At 49.1% G+C, this 15284-nt stretch overlaps 1 protein-coding gene across 4 annotated transcripts in view; it reads right to left on the reverse strand.

The window, feature by feature from the left end:
- The window catches only part of LOC135914886 (aromatic-L-amino-acid decarboxylase-like), a 168429-nt gene that overhangs the window by 52225 nt on the left and 100920 nt on the right, over nucleotides 1-15284 (reverse strand). Inside the window, exon 1 of one of the 4 annotated variants that reach the window (XM_070533844.1) lies at nucleotides 2023-2158. The exons of the other annotated variants lie outside the window; for them this stretch is intronic. Coding sequence (XP_070389945.1) covers nucleotides 2023-2143 — 121 coding nt within the window. The 5' untranslated portion in view covers nucleotides 2144-2158. Of the gene's footprint in view, nucleotides 1-2022; nucleotides 2159-15284 lie in introns of those variants that run through there. 4 annotated transcript variants of the gene reach the window in all.

A 15284-nucleotide genomic window follows, 5' to 3' on the forward strand; every position in this document is an offset into this window, starting at 1 on the left:
TGCATAGGCGCGCGCTAACGCCAGGCGCGCAACGGATCAGAGCCGTTTTGCTTCGCCGGTGAAAGAAAGGGCAGGAAAGGGTTTCATGCGCGCAGCTGCGCCGGCTTCGTTCCCGTTCAGTTCATTCTCGGAAAACGGATTGGACGTCCACGTGTTGTTCGTCCCCCGAAACACTGGCAGCCTTCGACGAGCGGCGGTGAGAACTCGGCTTTGAAAGGGCTCGCCATCGACGCGCCGATCCAGCTGTTAAAGCCGCCCGCGCCCAGACCATCCGATAGCAACGAGAAGAAGATTCCGAGCTGAGGGAGTGGGAAGCCAAAGCAATCCGGCACAGTTGCCTGTGGGTTACTTAACAATGACGAAGGTCAGGTGCACGCAGGACAAGCTTCGCTTACCCCCCTTTTGCGGTAGGCAAAGACTCGGTCATCTTTTTTCTTTCACTCCTGTAAGTGTGAGTGTATATGCGCTAAGGTATCCCTTTGATATTTGATTAGTATTATGACTATGTATTTACTTTGGAGCAAATATTTTTTCGGATAAGTGAAATTCAGTAGTCGAAGGCGTACTGCTTCCAGCCTCTCCAGTTAAAGCACATTTAATACTACCTACCTAAATAAATTTACGGCAGATCTAGCGCATTTGTTGGAGTCTACGTTAGGCGAAGCTTTCTTGAATCATTTGAGTTAAATACTGCGCAAGGAGACGCGTGATGCGGGCAAGTATTTTATTTCCAGCTAATGCAAGTAACGCCGAATCTCGACAACGGGCTACTTTTACTCAGAGAGACACCGATGCCAAACCTGGAGAAAGAAGCAAATAATCTAGGTTCATATTCTACACCTTAGCGACTATTATGCGATAACATTACTATTACTGCAGTGCAAACATCATCAGCTGGCATTAATAACCACAATAAATATCTTGCGAGGGAAGATATCGCCTACTGTGGGTCAGAATCGGCCCAAGTCGCCAACTTTGAGTGCACAGCCTCCGGGATCGGCGCCACTTTGATTACATTGTCTGCCGGGGACGGTCCAGTTTACTATTACACTGCCAATGGAACCTAGTCTAGTAGGCGAGACACCTAACACTGACCAGCCACGCCAATTCCCGGGGACATAGGTAAAGGAAGCTTAAAACAGGAACTGCTGTAGGCGTTTGCACAAGCTGGGAGATCACAGTAGACTGTAATGCTTACACGGTCCTAGTCGCCTCGTAGGAGATACCGAAGAGCTAAGGCGACAAGTGCACCCACTATGTGCAGGAATTGAAGAAGCGGGTTGAGGAAATGATGTGTGAAATTCGTACATCCCCTTTGTAAGTAATTGTGGTTTGAATAAATAATTTATCAAATAGTGGTTTGGAATCAGATTTTAGTATGCAAAGCACTGTCATGGAGGGCCTGCAGCACACAAATTTAGTCGCCTGCGCACAGCCAGTCGATGCCCGCTTGCCAACTTTCCTCACATGAAGCGTCCCAGCAGTCACGAGGAAGAAAAAATGGCACGTGGAATGCGTTTGTCTATTACAGTCAGTGGTTCCTGGAAAGCGTTACTGGCTGGCTCGGTCAGCCAATCTTTAACTGTTAGTGAAGGTGAAAACAATGCAAACAATGCCAAGAAAAACAATGCAATGCGATACTACGCCGAGTGAACTAGGCGCGACTAGTGAACTAGTGAATTATTGCGTTTTCCACCACTTCGAGGGTGCGCACCGCTTTTCAGCTAGTTTTCCGTCCCCACGAGGCCAGCAGGCGCACTGCGCGAAGAAATGCGCAGGACGCTACAGGTGGGACAGGTGAGCGGCTTAGTGGTAATCAATGTTGCGGTTGTCTACTAGGTGTACAGCGGAGAGAGAATAAAGCCTCACACGACACTAACACAGGGCCAGGTCTTCAGGCTTTTGTTACGAGTACATAAATGACTGTCTCTCTCATGAGCCCTTTCGGTTCACGGAAATGCTTGCTAAAGAAACATGGGTGCCGTCATTTGCCCGTACGCGCCAGCCATTTGACTGCATTACTTCCGCACTGGGATGAGCCCAATGAAGGCACCAGGCGTCGAAGTGGTCGCTTCGTAGAAGCACACTTAGAGTATGAGGCACTAAGCAATCCTGGGACAGTTTGCTGCACATATCGTGTCATTGTAATGCGAGAACGTTCTTATTGTAAGAGAACAATGCTGATTACTGCAAAGCAGTTTTTTTTATCGTTTGTTGGGACACAGTATTTGAACAAAGCCTTCACGATAGCGTCGGGATTCGCTGATATTATTGAGATGTGCGAATAGCTTCCTAGAAGACTCGTTTTCATTGGTTCTCACACTTCATTTGTTTTACTCGTTTTTTTTTACTCCTAATACTCATGTCTTCATCGGCCAGTCAAAATCCAACATCGCAGCAGCTTTGTAGCGATGGCAGCTGATAAGTGAGCAATGCTGCTCCTTACAATCTTTTCACTTCCGTACAGATATTCCAGGTAGGATGACACAATATGCCTACTCAATGTGCTCTGTTCGAGGCCACCGTTTTCGTGGGACCCTTCGCAAACAAAGTCTCGAGTGGTCGCATGATGTGCGCTTAAGATAACAACGATATCACTACAAGACCGTATGCTCGTGCTTTGCTTGTAAGATTGAGGACGGCGCTATACGCGTTGCGTAGTCTTTGGAACGCGAGATTCGTGTCCTTTGTTACTGGGGCACGACTCTCGAGTGGCGCTTGTAAATGATCGCATTCCACGCAGTTACAAGAAAGCCGGTGCAAGGTTACCTGGTCTGTTGTACATGCAAGAAGAATGCCAGTATAGTTATTTGATGAGCTGAAATGTTATTCTACTTCTTTTTATCTCTAATCTAGTGCTCTTCGAACAGAAGACATGCACTTTTCAATATGACAGAGAGCACCGCGTGAAGTGTTGCAGTTACGACGGTGGGAGATGTGTTACCATGCAACGCTGTGATTTCCGACGTGAGAACGACATTAACAAGACAGATGTTCAAGCTTGTGTTGTATTACTCTCAAAATCGTTTTGTTCCTCTCTGCTTTTTCTGACAGATGGTCTTATTTTGACAGTGTTTTGTTGTTTTAATATTACATTTAAAGCGAAGGAAAAGAAGAAGAAAACTTTATTAAAAGGGGCGGGAGGGGGGGGGGCTTGGAGCATTATGTGTGGGGCCCTATATCCAGTGTCCCACTGGCCTTAGCCGCCCGCCGGACTTGATCCAGAACTGCTAGCTTCACCTCTAGGTACAAGCTGGTGAGTTGTGCCTCCCACTGCTCCATGTTAGAACTTATGTTATTCCCTAGGAAGTACGCTAGGTTTTCTGGCTTTTTAATGCACCCCCACGAGATCATTCTTCACTTACCTTCCCGGGTTTCGTGTGGGTGCTGCTAAAGCGTCGGTCACTAAACCAGGGATTAAAAACAAAATAGTTAACCGTAGCTGGGTCAAACCAACGACATATGGTTTGCCGTCATGGGGCGGTCCTCAAGATATCTTTATATTCCGCTTATTTAGTTAATAAACCGAGATCAATTATTCGAAAATTTTTGTATTCATTTTAGTGCCAAGCGCATTTCGTTACGTTGTAGAGGGGGTTCAGAAACAACCGATCAATTCTTTTTTTGTGACAACGTACCACATGCTGCGTGTCGATTTTGGGGGCGTTTAAAGAAAGCCCTCGAGATATGAAATAAAATCACGTGATTGCGCTTATACGCGATCGCATTGCAGCGCTCTCAACCGCGCTTCGAGACGCCTATCGCTTATCAGGGACGACGGAGCTTCCTTTCCGTGTGCCACCGTCAAAGATGCTGACGCACTGTGAAGCCGATGCCTAGAGCCGCGGCCAATCACTTCGCAACGGTTCGCGCGCACGGTTCTTTCGCTCGAACAAAGATTATGTGAGGTGGGACGCTGCATATTATGAAAGTAATCACTGCAGTAATTGTATAGAATTAGACGCACACTTAACTGAAGCTTCTCTTCACGTGAATTTTAATATCGGCGTGGGATCTGCAAGAATTTTTGCCTTGGATTTCTTGGCTAACATTTGGTATGGCTAGCGTTATGCCTTTCTTCTCGGATATTGACGGAATTTCCATAAAACTGCTTCCGATAAAAGAGCCGCTTTACTGAAACGTTTCCGTACGTGGCCGAATAAGCCGATACATATTTCAGAATATGCTCAAGTATAATATCTGCGAAAGTGATCTGCGAAAGTGATGAGACCATCACGCGAGATTAAATTCCTTAAAGGCGGCATTTCAACAGATATAAAGTTAGTGGAACTCGTGCAGCGAAGTTCCAAAAAGAGGGGAGGCTTCGCCCAGTGAATTGGGTCATTTCTCGTGCGACATTTATGGCGCACGAACGTAAAGTTATAAATATAGGAGCGGTATCTTGCTCGCAACGCCTGCGCCGATTACCATAATGGCCTCATCCATAATTAGTCCTAATTCCTATAGTCCTATAATTAGTCCAGACTACGCGTACGCTTGTGGACGTGCGCAAGCTCGCGTCCGCGCGCCTTGCTGCTGTCGCCTCTCGAACGGAATGGCGGTTTGCATCCACAAATACGCGCGACAGCGCGCGCTCACATTCATTCATATATATACACGCCTCGGAAGACACCACTTCGTACTTTGTTATTTAGAGTTGCAAAATGCTTCGATATCTATAAAAGTAACTGTTACATCTTTAGAGCTGTTAGATCATCACACAAAGGAAAGGTTAAGCACTTTCTTGCATGATATAGCTATACTTCGCTGAGAGTTGAATGTGCCGCGCCGTAGCTGCGCAGCCAGGCGCGCCGACGGGGGGTAGCCCAAGCGCGCGATAACAGAGAGGAGTAGGTTCACCGAGATCGTGCCGCGTTTCGACGCGTACGAGCCGTGCCGCACTGTCTGCGCATGCGCGGGCGCGAGCTTGCGTGCGTCCGCAAGCGTACGTGTGGTCTGGTCACAACACATGTCAACACTCTGAAGTGGCAGCGTTCTAAACATCCAGCATGCTACATACCTCTGCGTACTGGTTGGGATTTTGCTAACCGGAACCAGCATAAGTTGTCCAATACCCGCTGACAGAAATCATTACGTCTATGATTCTCGCACTATACGTGCGTCAATTTTGTCATTTTGGCTTAACTTTAAAAACTAAGTTGCGCAGGAAATGTGCTAGAGATTGGTTCTCACGCTGCGGAAATGTGGAAACTTACGTTTGTGTTTCGGGCACACGCCTTGGCCTCGTTTCGCAGCACTGTTAGGCCTATGATTTTGGCAAGTTTTGCCCTCTGCGAAAGTCACGTGGTTAGCACGCCGACTAACCCGTCTGCCGCATAAAAAGATCATCTGTTCCCATTTATGAGAACGAAGATTCCCCCACGAACCTTTCGCCATGGGGCTGTGCTTGCTATATATAGCAACAATAAGACAACAAAGCTTCGCACAAGTAAGTAGTCACCTCTTGCACCAAAGGATAGAGTCCCAAGGAAACTATGTCTGATACACGCTGGCGCACCTATTCAGAGGACAATCTTCATCAGCCCGAGCACGTCAATACTCATATTGCTCTCAGCTACGTAGCAAAACTAGATCCTTTATGGCTTAAGCTATACAGAAAATACACGATGTGATCATAGCTGTTCGCAACTTGAACATTGACGTCGTTCGACTCGCTCAATGCTGTGAAACAGATGAAAGGAGTTACAAGAACAACGTGTATCTCTGAAGGTATTCAAAGACTTCACGTGTACCAACTAACTGTCAAAGCACACTGCCGCGTAGACAATGGCACGACCATTATATTAATGTAGCAGATGAAATCATACCCTCTCGTTCACCTGACAACGCACCGACTGCCCTTCCCAACGACCCCTGCTTTATTTTTGCCGCACGGAGATGTCTTCAGCGATGCGGCAAAAGTGCTTGAATCCCCCTGCATGTCTGCTCCTTTCGCCAGAATCTCACTCGGGTGGCGAAAGTCTCTCTCTGGAGACTTTGGCCTGGGGTGGCCCTCCAGCCTTCCAAAACCTGAGCCTAGGGCCATGCACATAAGATCCTCTGATGTCACCAAAGTGCTCCGGTCCCGTATGTGCAACGGATGCTCGTCATCTGCTGCGGCTGTGTACAGGGACAAAGTTTCTGGGATACGAAGAGACCGGCACAGACTACGAGTGATTAATTATGGAGATTCACACAGGCTCCTTATGCAGCTTCTTTACAAAAGAAAGTCTGCAAGCATTTATTTTACTATAGGATATCGTACGGCAACCCAGGTATGCAGAAAACAAAAAGCCACAGACTGAATGTTCCCAAGCACACTGGAATTAGGGAACCTTCACTTTATCTTCCGAAACTATTTTCAGACGTTATGGAGAAGGCTACGGAACAGGGCTTTCATTTTTGTATGAAAGCTACTTCTCATTTTTGAGTCAGACGTGCTCGGCTGGTTCAGCAATAAGAGACTCGGCCGATACAGGGGCCGCTCGGAATTACCACCGTCCGGTGATCTTCGTAAGCAAAAAATCAGAACAGAAGGCTCGCCGCTAAGGTACGGAAATTGGGCTGTTGATGTGTATGATTCAAACTGACTACAATCTGCGCTGCCCATGCGGTTTGGTCGTCACAACGAAAGCGCTTACATGCGTTCAAACCAAGTATTACAAACGCATGCTGCGGAAAAAAGTGCCCGATTCTGTCGAAAGCCTTGACCCGGTGAAATAACAAACTATTCTCTTCCTTAGGCTATGCTTGGTCCATCCTCGATGAAACGAGATCTCTCACTGAAAAGGAAGTAATGACATGAGAAAAATTAAATGCTGGGGTTTTACGTTCTGAAACCACGATACGATGAAAAAAGGACGGCACAGTGGAGGACTCCGGATTAAAGGGACACTACAGCAAAACAATAAATCAGTTTAGACTAATGAATCATTGTTTCAGAACCCTGCAGGTAGTCATTTCAAAAAGATCGTTTGATTATTAGATGAGAAAATGAAGGTCCAAGTATCAGTATTTGAATTTCGCGCCGAAACCCCAGCGCCGGTACGTCAGCGTGACGTCAGGCATTGCAAAGTATGTTTTCGCATTTGGGCCGCGTTGGCTGAGTAAAGGTTCCCGAAACTTGCCATGTTTAATATTTGGTTCCTGTAGAACACAATGTAGTCAATCTGTACCGCTATATATAATTAGTAGGCCCTAGAAGATGCCATAAAAATCCATGACGTCACAGCCACCAGGTGCGGGATTAAGCAGGCGTCGCCACCCTATTTCGTTCTTGCGCTTTTTCTGGCTTACCAAACGTCTTATCGTTGTAAGAGTGGTGTTTTTGGTGTTGTAGAAAGGTAATTTAGTGATGCAACAGAAATCATTTTCCCTTTAGTGTCCCCCTTTAAGCCGAGCATTTCTTGTTGGGATTTAGCCTCCAACGAAATGCACCCGCCGCAGCTCGTATCGAAATCGTGACCTCACCCTCTACAGCGCAACGCCTTAACCACTGAGCTTGAACAGCGTGTAAATAAAGGCACGTAGGTCAACCGGACGCGTGTTCGATTTGTTACCCGAATCAAGCGAGTAGTGGTTTCTAAGAGGGATCTGTGGTGCTCTGTGGATCAAGCGCTCTGTGGTGTGTGTTCCTCTTCTGTGTGTCTCGTCAAATGTTGCGCAATCTAACCTCTAATATGCTATACCAACACGCCCAGTCTTCAACGTTGGCATGATGAAAAGAGACCACGTGATCTGACCATACAGCTAAGGATGAGCACAATAAGAAACTGCGCATGACTTTGTTATGCAGAGTGTTTACGAGCAGCCGATGCTATGCCTCTCGGTCGACCTACAGGATTGCATAGTTCTTCGTTGAGAGCCAGTGTTCTTATCTGCAACGAGGGAAACGCCTGCCGCACCTTTCTTCATTACTCTGTGTCCCGCGGTCTGAGGGCTTCTCGACCAACTTCCTTGACTTTTCTCTTATGACCAACGGCGATAACGATTGTGGTTCATACTCCTTCGAAGATGGAAAAGAAAGATACTTTATCTGCACAGGCCAAAAGAACAAGCGCGTAGACGGACATCGCTGGTGTATTTCACGGGCATGTTCTCGCTGTTTATCATGAAGCCGTCTCGTTTCGCATACTGTCTTCTCACATTTCTTGCGACCTTGACCACAGAACGTCACGCGCAAGTGGGCGCACTAGAACGTTCCGATGCATGAAAACAAGCCAATCGAACGCAAGCAAGTCGTTTTTACCTAGACCTTGGAACAGACCTGCCATAACTAAAGCAATGGCGCTAGCGGTGTCAGTGTTGTTTGCCCGCGTCATAGCTAGTATTCTATTGTCGTCGAGGGGCTTCTGGGGTCATCGAGTGCGTCACACGGGTTCCTCAAGGACCCGAGCAAGCTTTCGGTGAATAGCTGCTGCCGAGCTATCTGCAAGGTCACCCAACACGCGGCGAAAAACAGCAGCGCCCGCGCAATCGTTTTTGTTGAAACGTGCAATAATATCGGCGCAACACGCACTGTGAAGCTCTTCGGCGACCGCATGTGGCCATTGTCAAGTGTGCGCCGATGCTCACGCTCCAAAAACCGCAGCCGAAGGGCATCGCGTACTGCGGTGGGCGACCTCACGGCACTTTGCCACGAGGTACTCCTGCACGCTGCTCTAGAGGAAGTAAGCAAGGACGCTTCCTCGCGTCGATATCCCGCTAGATAAGAGCCACTGTGCCGCGTAGAACAGTGCCCGTATCGGGCCCCTTACCACCAAGGACAGTCGATTAAGTTGTAGGCAAGTCAGCGGCAGAGACGTCTGGCCACCATTCATGCGCGATTTGCGGAAACTCACCGAGTGCACTCAAGGGACTCTGAATATAGTGCGCTATCGGAGAGGGAACAATAACAATCACGTATACAGGAAAGACCACGTCAATGTGCACGAGGGTCGCACTTGCACGGATCGAAGCGCCCTCGCCGCGGTAGCTCAGTGGCTATGGCGTCGTGCGGCTCTGCGGAGCACGAGCTCGCAGGTTCGATCGGGGCTGCGGCGGCCGCATGCGAAAACATTCGGCAGAGCCCATCTCCCTATGACTGTCGACGCGTCTAGCATTCGATCACGCAGTGCCCCAATCGGAGCGAGTTATGTACGAGGCATGTACTGCAGTGGAACTCCCCTTTCCCGCTTCTCTGAGAACACTCGGTGCCATCTAGCGACATCGCCGCGAAGCCGGCGCACGGCATCCGAAATGCGTGGCACACTGGTGCGTGCAGACACTGAGAAACGCGTCACGCTGCAACTGGGCTCCGCCTCTCGTGCTTCTTTCTGGACACGCCGCGCCATCTAGTGGAGCGGCTGAGAAGTCCGCGCGCGGACTCCGAGACGAGAAGCGTGACGCGCCGGTGCCTGCGAACGCTGGGAATTGCGCCCTAGGCTGCCGCATACCCACTGGCGTATTAGTAACCCAAGTTGACGAGAGGTTTTTTCTTTGAAGAGCGCCACATAGCCAGTGCGTTCATGGTGCAGCTCGCAAAAACGTTTGTTTGAAAGACGTTCACTGAAAAGCGACACACGGCCAGTGCATTTGTGGTGCAGCTTGCTAAAGCGTCGGGTTGCTGTCCTTAAGGAAGCCTTGCGAATGTGCGCTAGATTCCACCAAGCATCGGAGACACTTAACGGATCGCTTTCGTTATTGTAGAGCGGCACGTTCCCAGTGGCCCATACACAGTAACCCAAGTTGGCGTCAAAGATGTTCACTGAAGACCAGCACAGATCGAGTGGCCCATACCCAGTGATACACGTCGGCGTCAAGGAGTTTCTTGAACAGCGATGCCTACCCAGTGCAACAATCTAATTTGACCCATGTGGGCATGAAAGAGGACGATAAGGAGCTCTACATATTTACACAATGCCACATACTAAGTGACCTAAGTTGGTCCTGCGGTTGGTTTCGAACCCTGCTATCTCAGCAGAGCAGCCTGATGCTCTACCAATTCGACCATGAACTACCCAGTGACCCAAGCAGGTGGGGAAAACGATTAGAGACAAACATACATAGATAGATAGACAGTTTTAGTCCCCGGAAAGTGCGTGAAGTAACCTAAGAACGCTAACGCGTTAAATATTCTCGTGTACATTGCACTGGGTTCATGTTAACGAAGCCCAGGTGATCAAAATGAACCCGCCGTCCTCTACTGCAGCGTGCCTCACAATCAGATCGTGGAATCAGAATATAATAATTAGGCGAAGCTACGTTTGCAGTGTCTCTGTCACATCATCACTGTACATAACCATTGTGTACACTGTATATATGGAAAATCATTTTATACATGTGACAATTAGTTTATGTGTAACTGTGCTTTTCCGTGGGTCTACGTGGTTATATGTTAGTGATTGAGGACTCGGACGCTACTTTGAGAACGTGCCGTGTATACAATGCTTCATTTCTTGTATATGTTATCGTCCTGGTGGAATTGTGCCGTGATTGTGACTCAGTGTTCGTATTGTCACTTGTTGAAATAAACTTTTTTCAAAGCACAGTAGTTTGGGTCTCGAAACTTATACTGAAATGGGAAGATTAATAATGCGTCTCCATTTGCTAGAGGACTGCTTCTTTTAAGGGGAGGGGGGTGATCTGTTCTTTTTATTTTTATGATAATTTTTTTTATGGCTCTGCACACGCTTCGCGACTGGGAGCTAACTTCCTCCTCCTTGACGGGTGCTGCACCTTGTCGCGCCCCTTGCCTGCGGCCCGGGCCCGAGGCAAGGGGCGCGACACGGGCGCAATGCTCCAGTAAGAGATGACCGCTTCTTAACTATATGTAGGCCAATTTGTGATTAAAATTGTGCCTCAACGAAAAATAATTATTTTGCAGATCCAACGCACTGGTTAGCATTTACGTTAGGCGGAGGTTTCTTGAATGGTCTCAATTTAAGGCTGAACAGTCAGATACCTTATACGTGCTATGGCATTTTATTTCGAAGCTTTTTAAATTACACCTGCTGCTTAATCTCAAACACAAGTCCGCATAGAATCATGGTATGCGACGTGGATGTAGCGACGACTTGCAGGCTAATGCAATGTTTTGCGATTATAGCGAAGGAAGCATTGTAAATAGAGCTAGCTGTACGTGCTGAGAATTGTGAAACATACCGGCGCTTTATCGCTTTTGGTGGCAAACACCTCCCGTGATCAATCATCCACACCACACGAACCACGCGACCACGAAGACAAGTATATCCGCCGAGAAGACCTTTGGCTTTTGTAAATGTGCTTTTTTCTACAACTGTCCTTCTGGCTTTTCCTTTCCACCATGTAGTTGTGTGGGAAAACCTCCCTTCGTCTATTGACCAAAACACCTCTGCGGAAACAGGAGGAAAAGGTAGTTTGGTAGCTTCACCCGAAGGGTGGAGCCCGAAAGGGAATATCAATATTGAGTGTCGTGCTCGAGCTTGTCGGACTTTGTTCTAACAGCACGCAGGGGCGACGCAGGCAACTGCTGCCGCCCAGCACAGAAGCATCACCCTGGCATCTGCCAGGCGTCTCACAACGCTGCCGCGATTAGGCGCACCGCCAGAGGAGTTCGAGGCGTCACAGCCCGATTGTGCACGCAAAGAGAGCAACGGAACGGCATTAGCGCTTGTAAGCACCGAAGAAAGTATTGGGAAGTTTTAGCGAGAGGTTTGGTGCGCGCTTCGCTCGGGCCAGCATATTCACGGTGTGGCATGCACATTACCGATCGGCAGTAATGCTAATGGTTGCGCGGCGTGCGCACAACGTTTCTGCCCCCTGCAAAGCCGATTCAGTGGAGCGTGGCCGTCGTTTTTGCGGCCAATTGCGATGCGCATCGTTCACGTGTCCCGCGCGCGGGCCGTGAACGCGCCACGACAGCACGGCTACGGCGAGAACGCGCCGCGAGCGTCCACGCAACTGCTATCGCAATGAAAACTTGCTCAGGCAAGTTGCTGCCGTGGCGAGGACAAATGTTCTTGTCAAAACGCGGGCTCCAACGATATTAGGGTGAGAGCCTTAGGTCGCTCGTTGCAACTGCTCATGCCCCTCTACGGGGGAGTCTAGTCGAGGGGTACAAAAATTATCATCATCAGCACTGACTCATGCATACCCCTGTAAGCAAGCAAAAACGCAATGGCTTACACAAAGGTTGAAAACACCCATACAACACGCAGAACATGGTACGTTTCATTAAAGAACAGTCTCAAAACAAGCGTCCGAACCGTCAATAAAGCATTGCATACATGCCCATCTCGGAAGTAAGCTACCGCCGAGAATGTTCGCCAATAGAGAAACGAGGCGCGACGTGCGAAGCGGCGGGAGCAAGGCATCTCCCCTGTTGAGAGATGCAACATAATGTCGAAGAGAAACCTCGTTGGCGCGAGTACGGCTCCGCTATACGAGAGCGCGAGGCCGAAGCTAAGCGTCGAAAAAGAACCGAAGAAGCCGAACTGCGAAAGCAGCAACGCGACGATGCGAGACGGCACCGTAGAGAGGAGGTCGAAGCTCGCAGACAACGGCTTGCCACACGTGCACTTCACATCGCGACTCGTTGGATCTTGCAAGAAGTCCGACGCCTCCGATCGTATAACTTAAGGCATTACCAAGCGTGCATCAGGCTTTCGCCTACACGTGTTACAGGAGTTTAACATGTTGCCGAAGTTTTCTTTGTTCCACCACAGTTAATCACTTTATGTACAGATTTTTATGTCATGGTTTATTGTTTTAATACCCATAAATGAGATAAAAATGTCATGCTATATAAGCTTCAGCATCAAGTGGCACATACGCACTCTCCTAAGAATGCTGTAGATCAAAAACAAGAAGGTTAAAATCAAAGCAGTGGTTCAAAAATTCGCAGTACCGCCCGAAAGGCGAAGCACCGATTGCGATAGCAATTTAGTAGATGGCTGTACGAAGTAAGGATAGTAGTATTGTCGGCCGTGTAAACTTGTAAAGATACGCTAACTAACTAAATTAACAACCATAGAATGTGTAAGCGTTACTCAACGAGGACGTAGAAAGAAACAGATACACAGAGACAGCACTGTCTGTGTGTCTGCTTCTACGCCCTTGTTCAGTTGCGCTTACACATTCTATCCTGGATTCAAACCAACTAGCCCGCCAACATGTTTTAACTAAATTAATCAGCATGGTGTCAAGCGCGCACAGGTAAACATGAACATATCTCGCTCGATGATTGCGGAAACTCGCTATCGAAATTCTGGAGTGACGAATCGCGGCAGCAGCCTGCGAATTGACCTTCATGCATTCTCGATTCAACGCGAACGAAACGTCGAAAACACAGCGCATTCGAAGCTACCGGCAATACGCGCACTCTGCAAACATCGCAGATCGCTTTGAAGGTGAGGCCTGCGCAGGCGCGCACTTTGGCCACGTCGCAGATTGGTTTCAAGACACACGAGCGCCGGCCACGCGTCCCTACGGCGTCCACTACGGCGTCCACTTCTGTGGCCAACGCCGTGGTAGACGCCGCGGTTGTCTCCACTCTGTACGGAGCGGCGGGCAAGGAGGACACCGAGGCACCCTAGCAGTCGCCAGAGAAGAACGCTTCTCTTTCCTCGCTCCTCCTCCCACCCGTGGCGTTTCCGATGCGTCCGTTTTCTCTAGCGCAACTGCGTATCGATACGCGCCAAGCGTCTCAACGCGCTGTCCCGGCCGAGAGAAACGCCGTTCTGTGGCGTTCGTTGAAGCATTGCGTCCGTGGCTTTCGCGGTTACAGGCCAGTACGTATACAGAAAAGCGTGCGGAACTCGACAAGAAAGCTACTCTTTAAAAAGTCCGACGAAAATTTGGAGGACGCTTAAGTTTCGCCTTTAAGAGTAGAACGCGCAAGCATTCAAAGACCGCTCAGTGCTTTTCATGCTTCCCGGCCACTGCAGGTTGTATAACCATAACGTTTACCGAGAACGCTGGCGGCAAACGCTATGCACGAAGGCGAACATTCTCTTGCGTGGCTCGATCATAGAGAAAGAAAAAAAATGGCTGTGGCTTAGCTAAGGTTAAGCCCAGGATGCGAAGCATACTAGCCTTTATTTTAGTTGTTGAACCACTGTTTAGCCTGGTGAACTGCTGTTGCTTGGCTATATTTGGTTCGGCTAGACGAAGAAACAACTCATGCGTTACTATGCTTCGCCTTCAAGAGTGGAACGCGACAGCATTCCCGTCGACCCGCCAAGGGGTGTAAGACAATGGGCTACGGCGCAGCGACTATGCGCCCCGCATTGGACGCGGTGAGCGTCGAGCAACGCAGCGTTCGGCGCGGCAACGAAATGTGCGCCTGAGCAAGCGACACACGAGAACAGCTCGTTTCTAAGGCAACACCGCATTCACTAGAGGCGCTTTTGTACCGCTTTGAAGCATCGTACTCGTGGCTCAGTGGTAGCGTCTCCGTCTCACACTCCGGAGACCCTGGTTCGATTCCCACCCAGCCCATCTTGCAAGAGTTGATCCAAAGCCACCTAGAAATTTCGTTGTCGCGCCGAACGCTGCGTTGCTCGACGCTCACCGCGTCCGATCAAACCCACCTAGAAAATGTCTAGCAGAGGCAAGCGCAGCTGCTTATATACCGCCGCGACGCCGCGAGCGACGGCGCGTGTTGGAGCCCCGTTTCTCCTCTGTCGTGACGTCACGGTGTCACGTGATATGGCATGGGGTCAAAGGTCATTGAAGGCAACACCGCCGCGCCTGAGGAGCTGGGTTGTGCTCTCGTAATATGCTTCGCATAAAAGTTATGGCTCGATCTCCTACTGCGCCGCCTACGACATTTGTGCGCATGGAGCGTCCGTATGATTGCTATCACAATAAATAGAAATGTGAGCCATAGAGAAAGAAAAAAATGTGCGAGCGCTAAATACGGCTTTACTTATGGTATACACCAAGGAGGAAGGAAAAAGTTAAGAGCGAGCATTACGCCATGCAGCCAGCCTTGGCGAGCGAACGTTCCGTCAGGCCCACACATTTGCTCAGTGGTGGCCCACCACGTGACCTCTTGCATCGAAATCACGTAGCAAGAATCGAGATTTGCTGAAGCGTTCGGTTCCCAGTAGCTATATACCAGTAGTTTTTATTCTGTTCAGCTGCCCTGCCGTGGCTCTGCCTGCAGAGTGGGAACACTAAAACCAACCGCTCACTTTGAGCTGCGATGAAGTGTTGTGCCTACACGTCTGGCTTCAATCGCTTTGCGCGATGCTCCTTCCTAACGTTTTCCTGCCTCCATGGCATGCACCATGCAATCGCATACAGTAATTGCTAGAGGGAAG

Source organism: Dermacentor albipictus, chromosome 2 (genome assembly GCF_038994185.2).
Source record: "Dermacentor albipictus isolate Rhodes 1998 colony chromosome 2, USDA_Dalb.pri_finalv2, whole genome shotgun sequence".
Lineage (NCBI taxonomy): Eukaryota > Metazoa > Arthropoda > Arachnida > Ixodida > Ixodidae > Dermacentor > Dermacentor albipictus.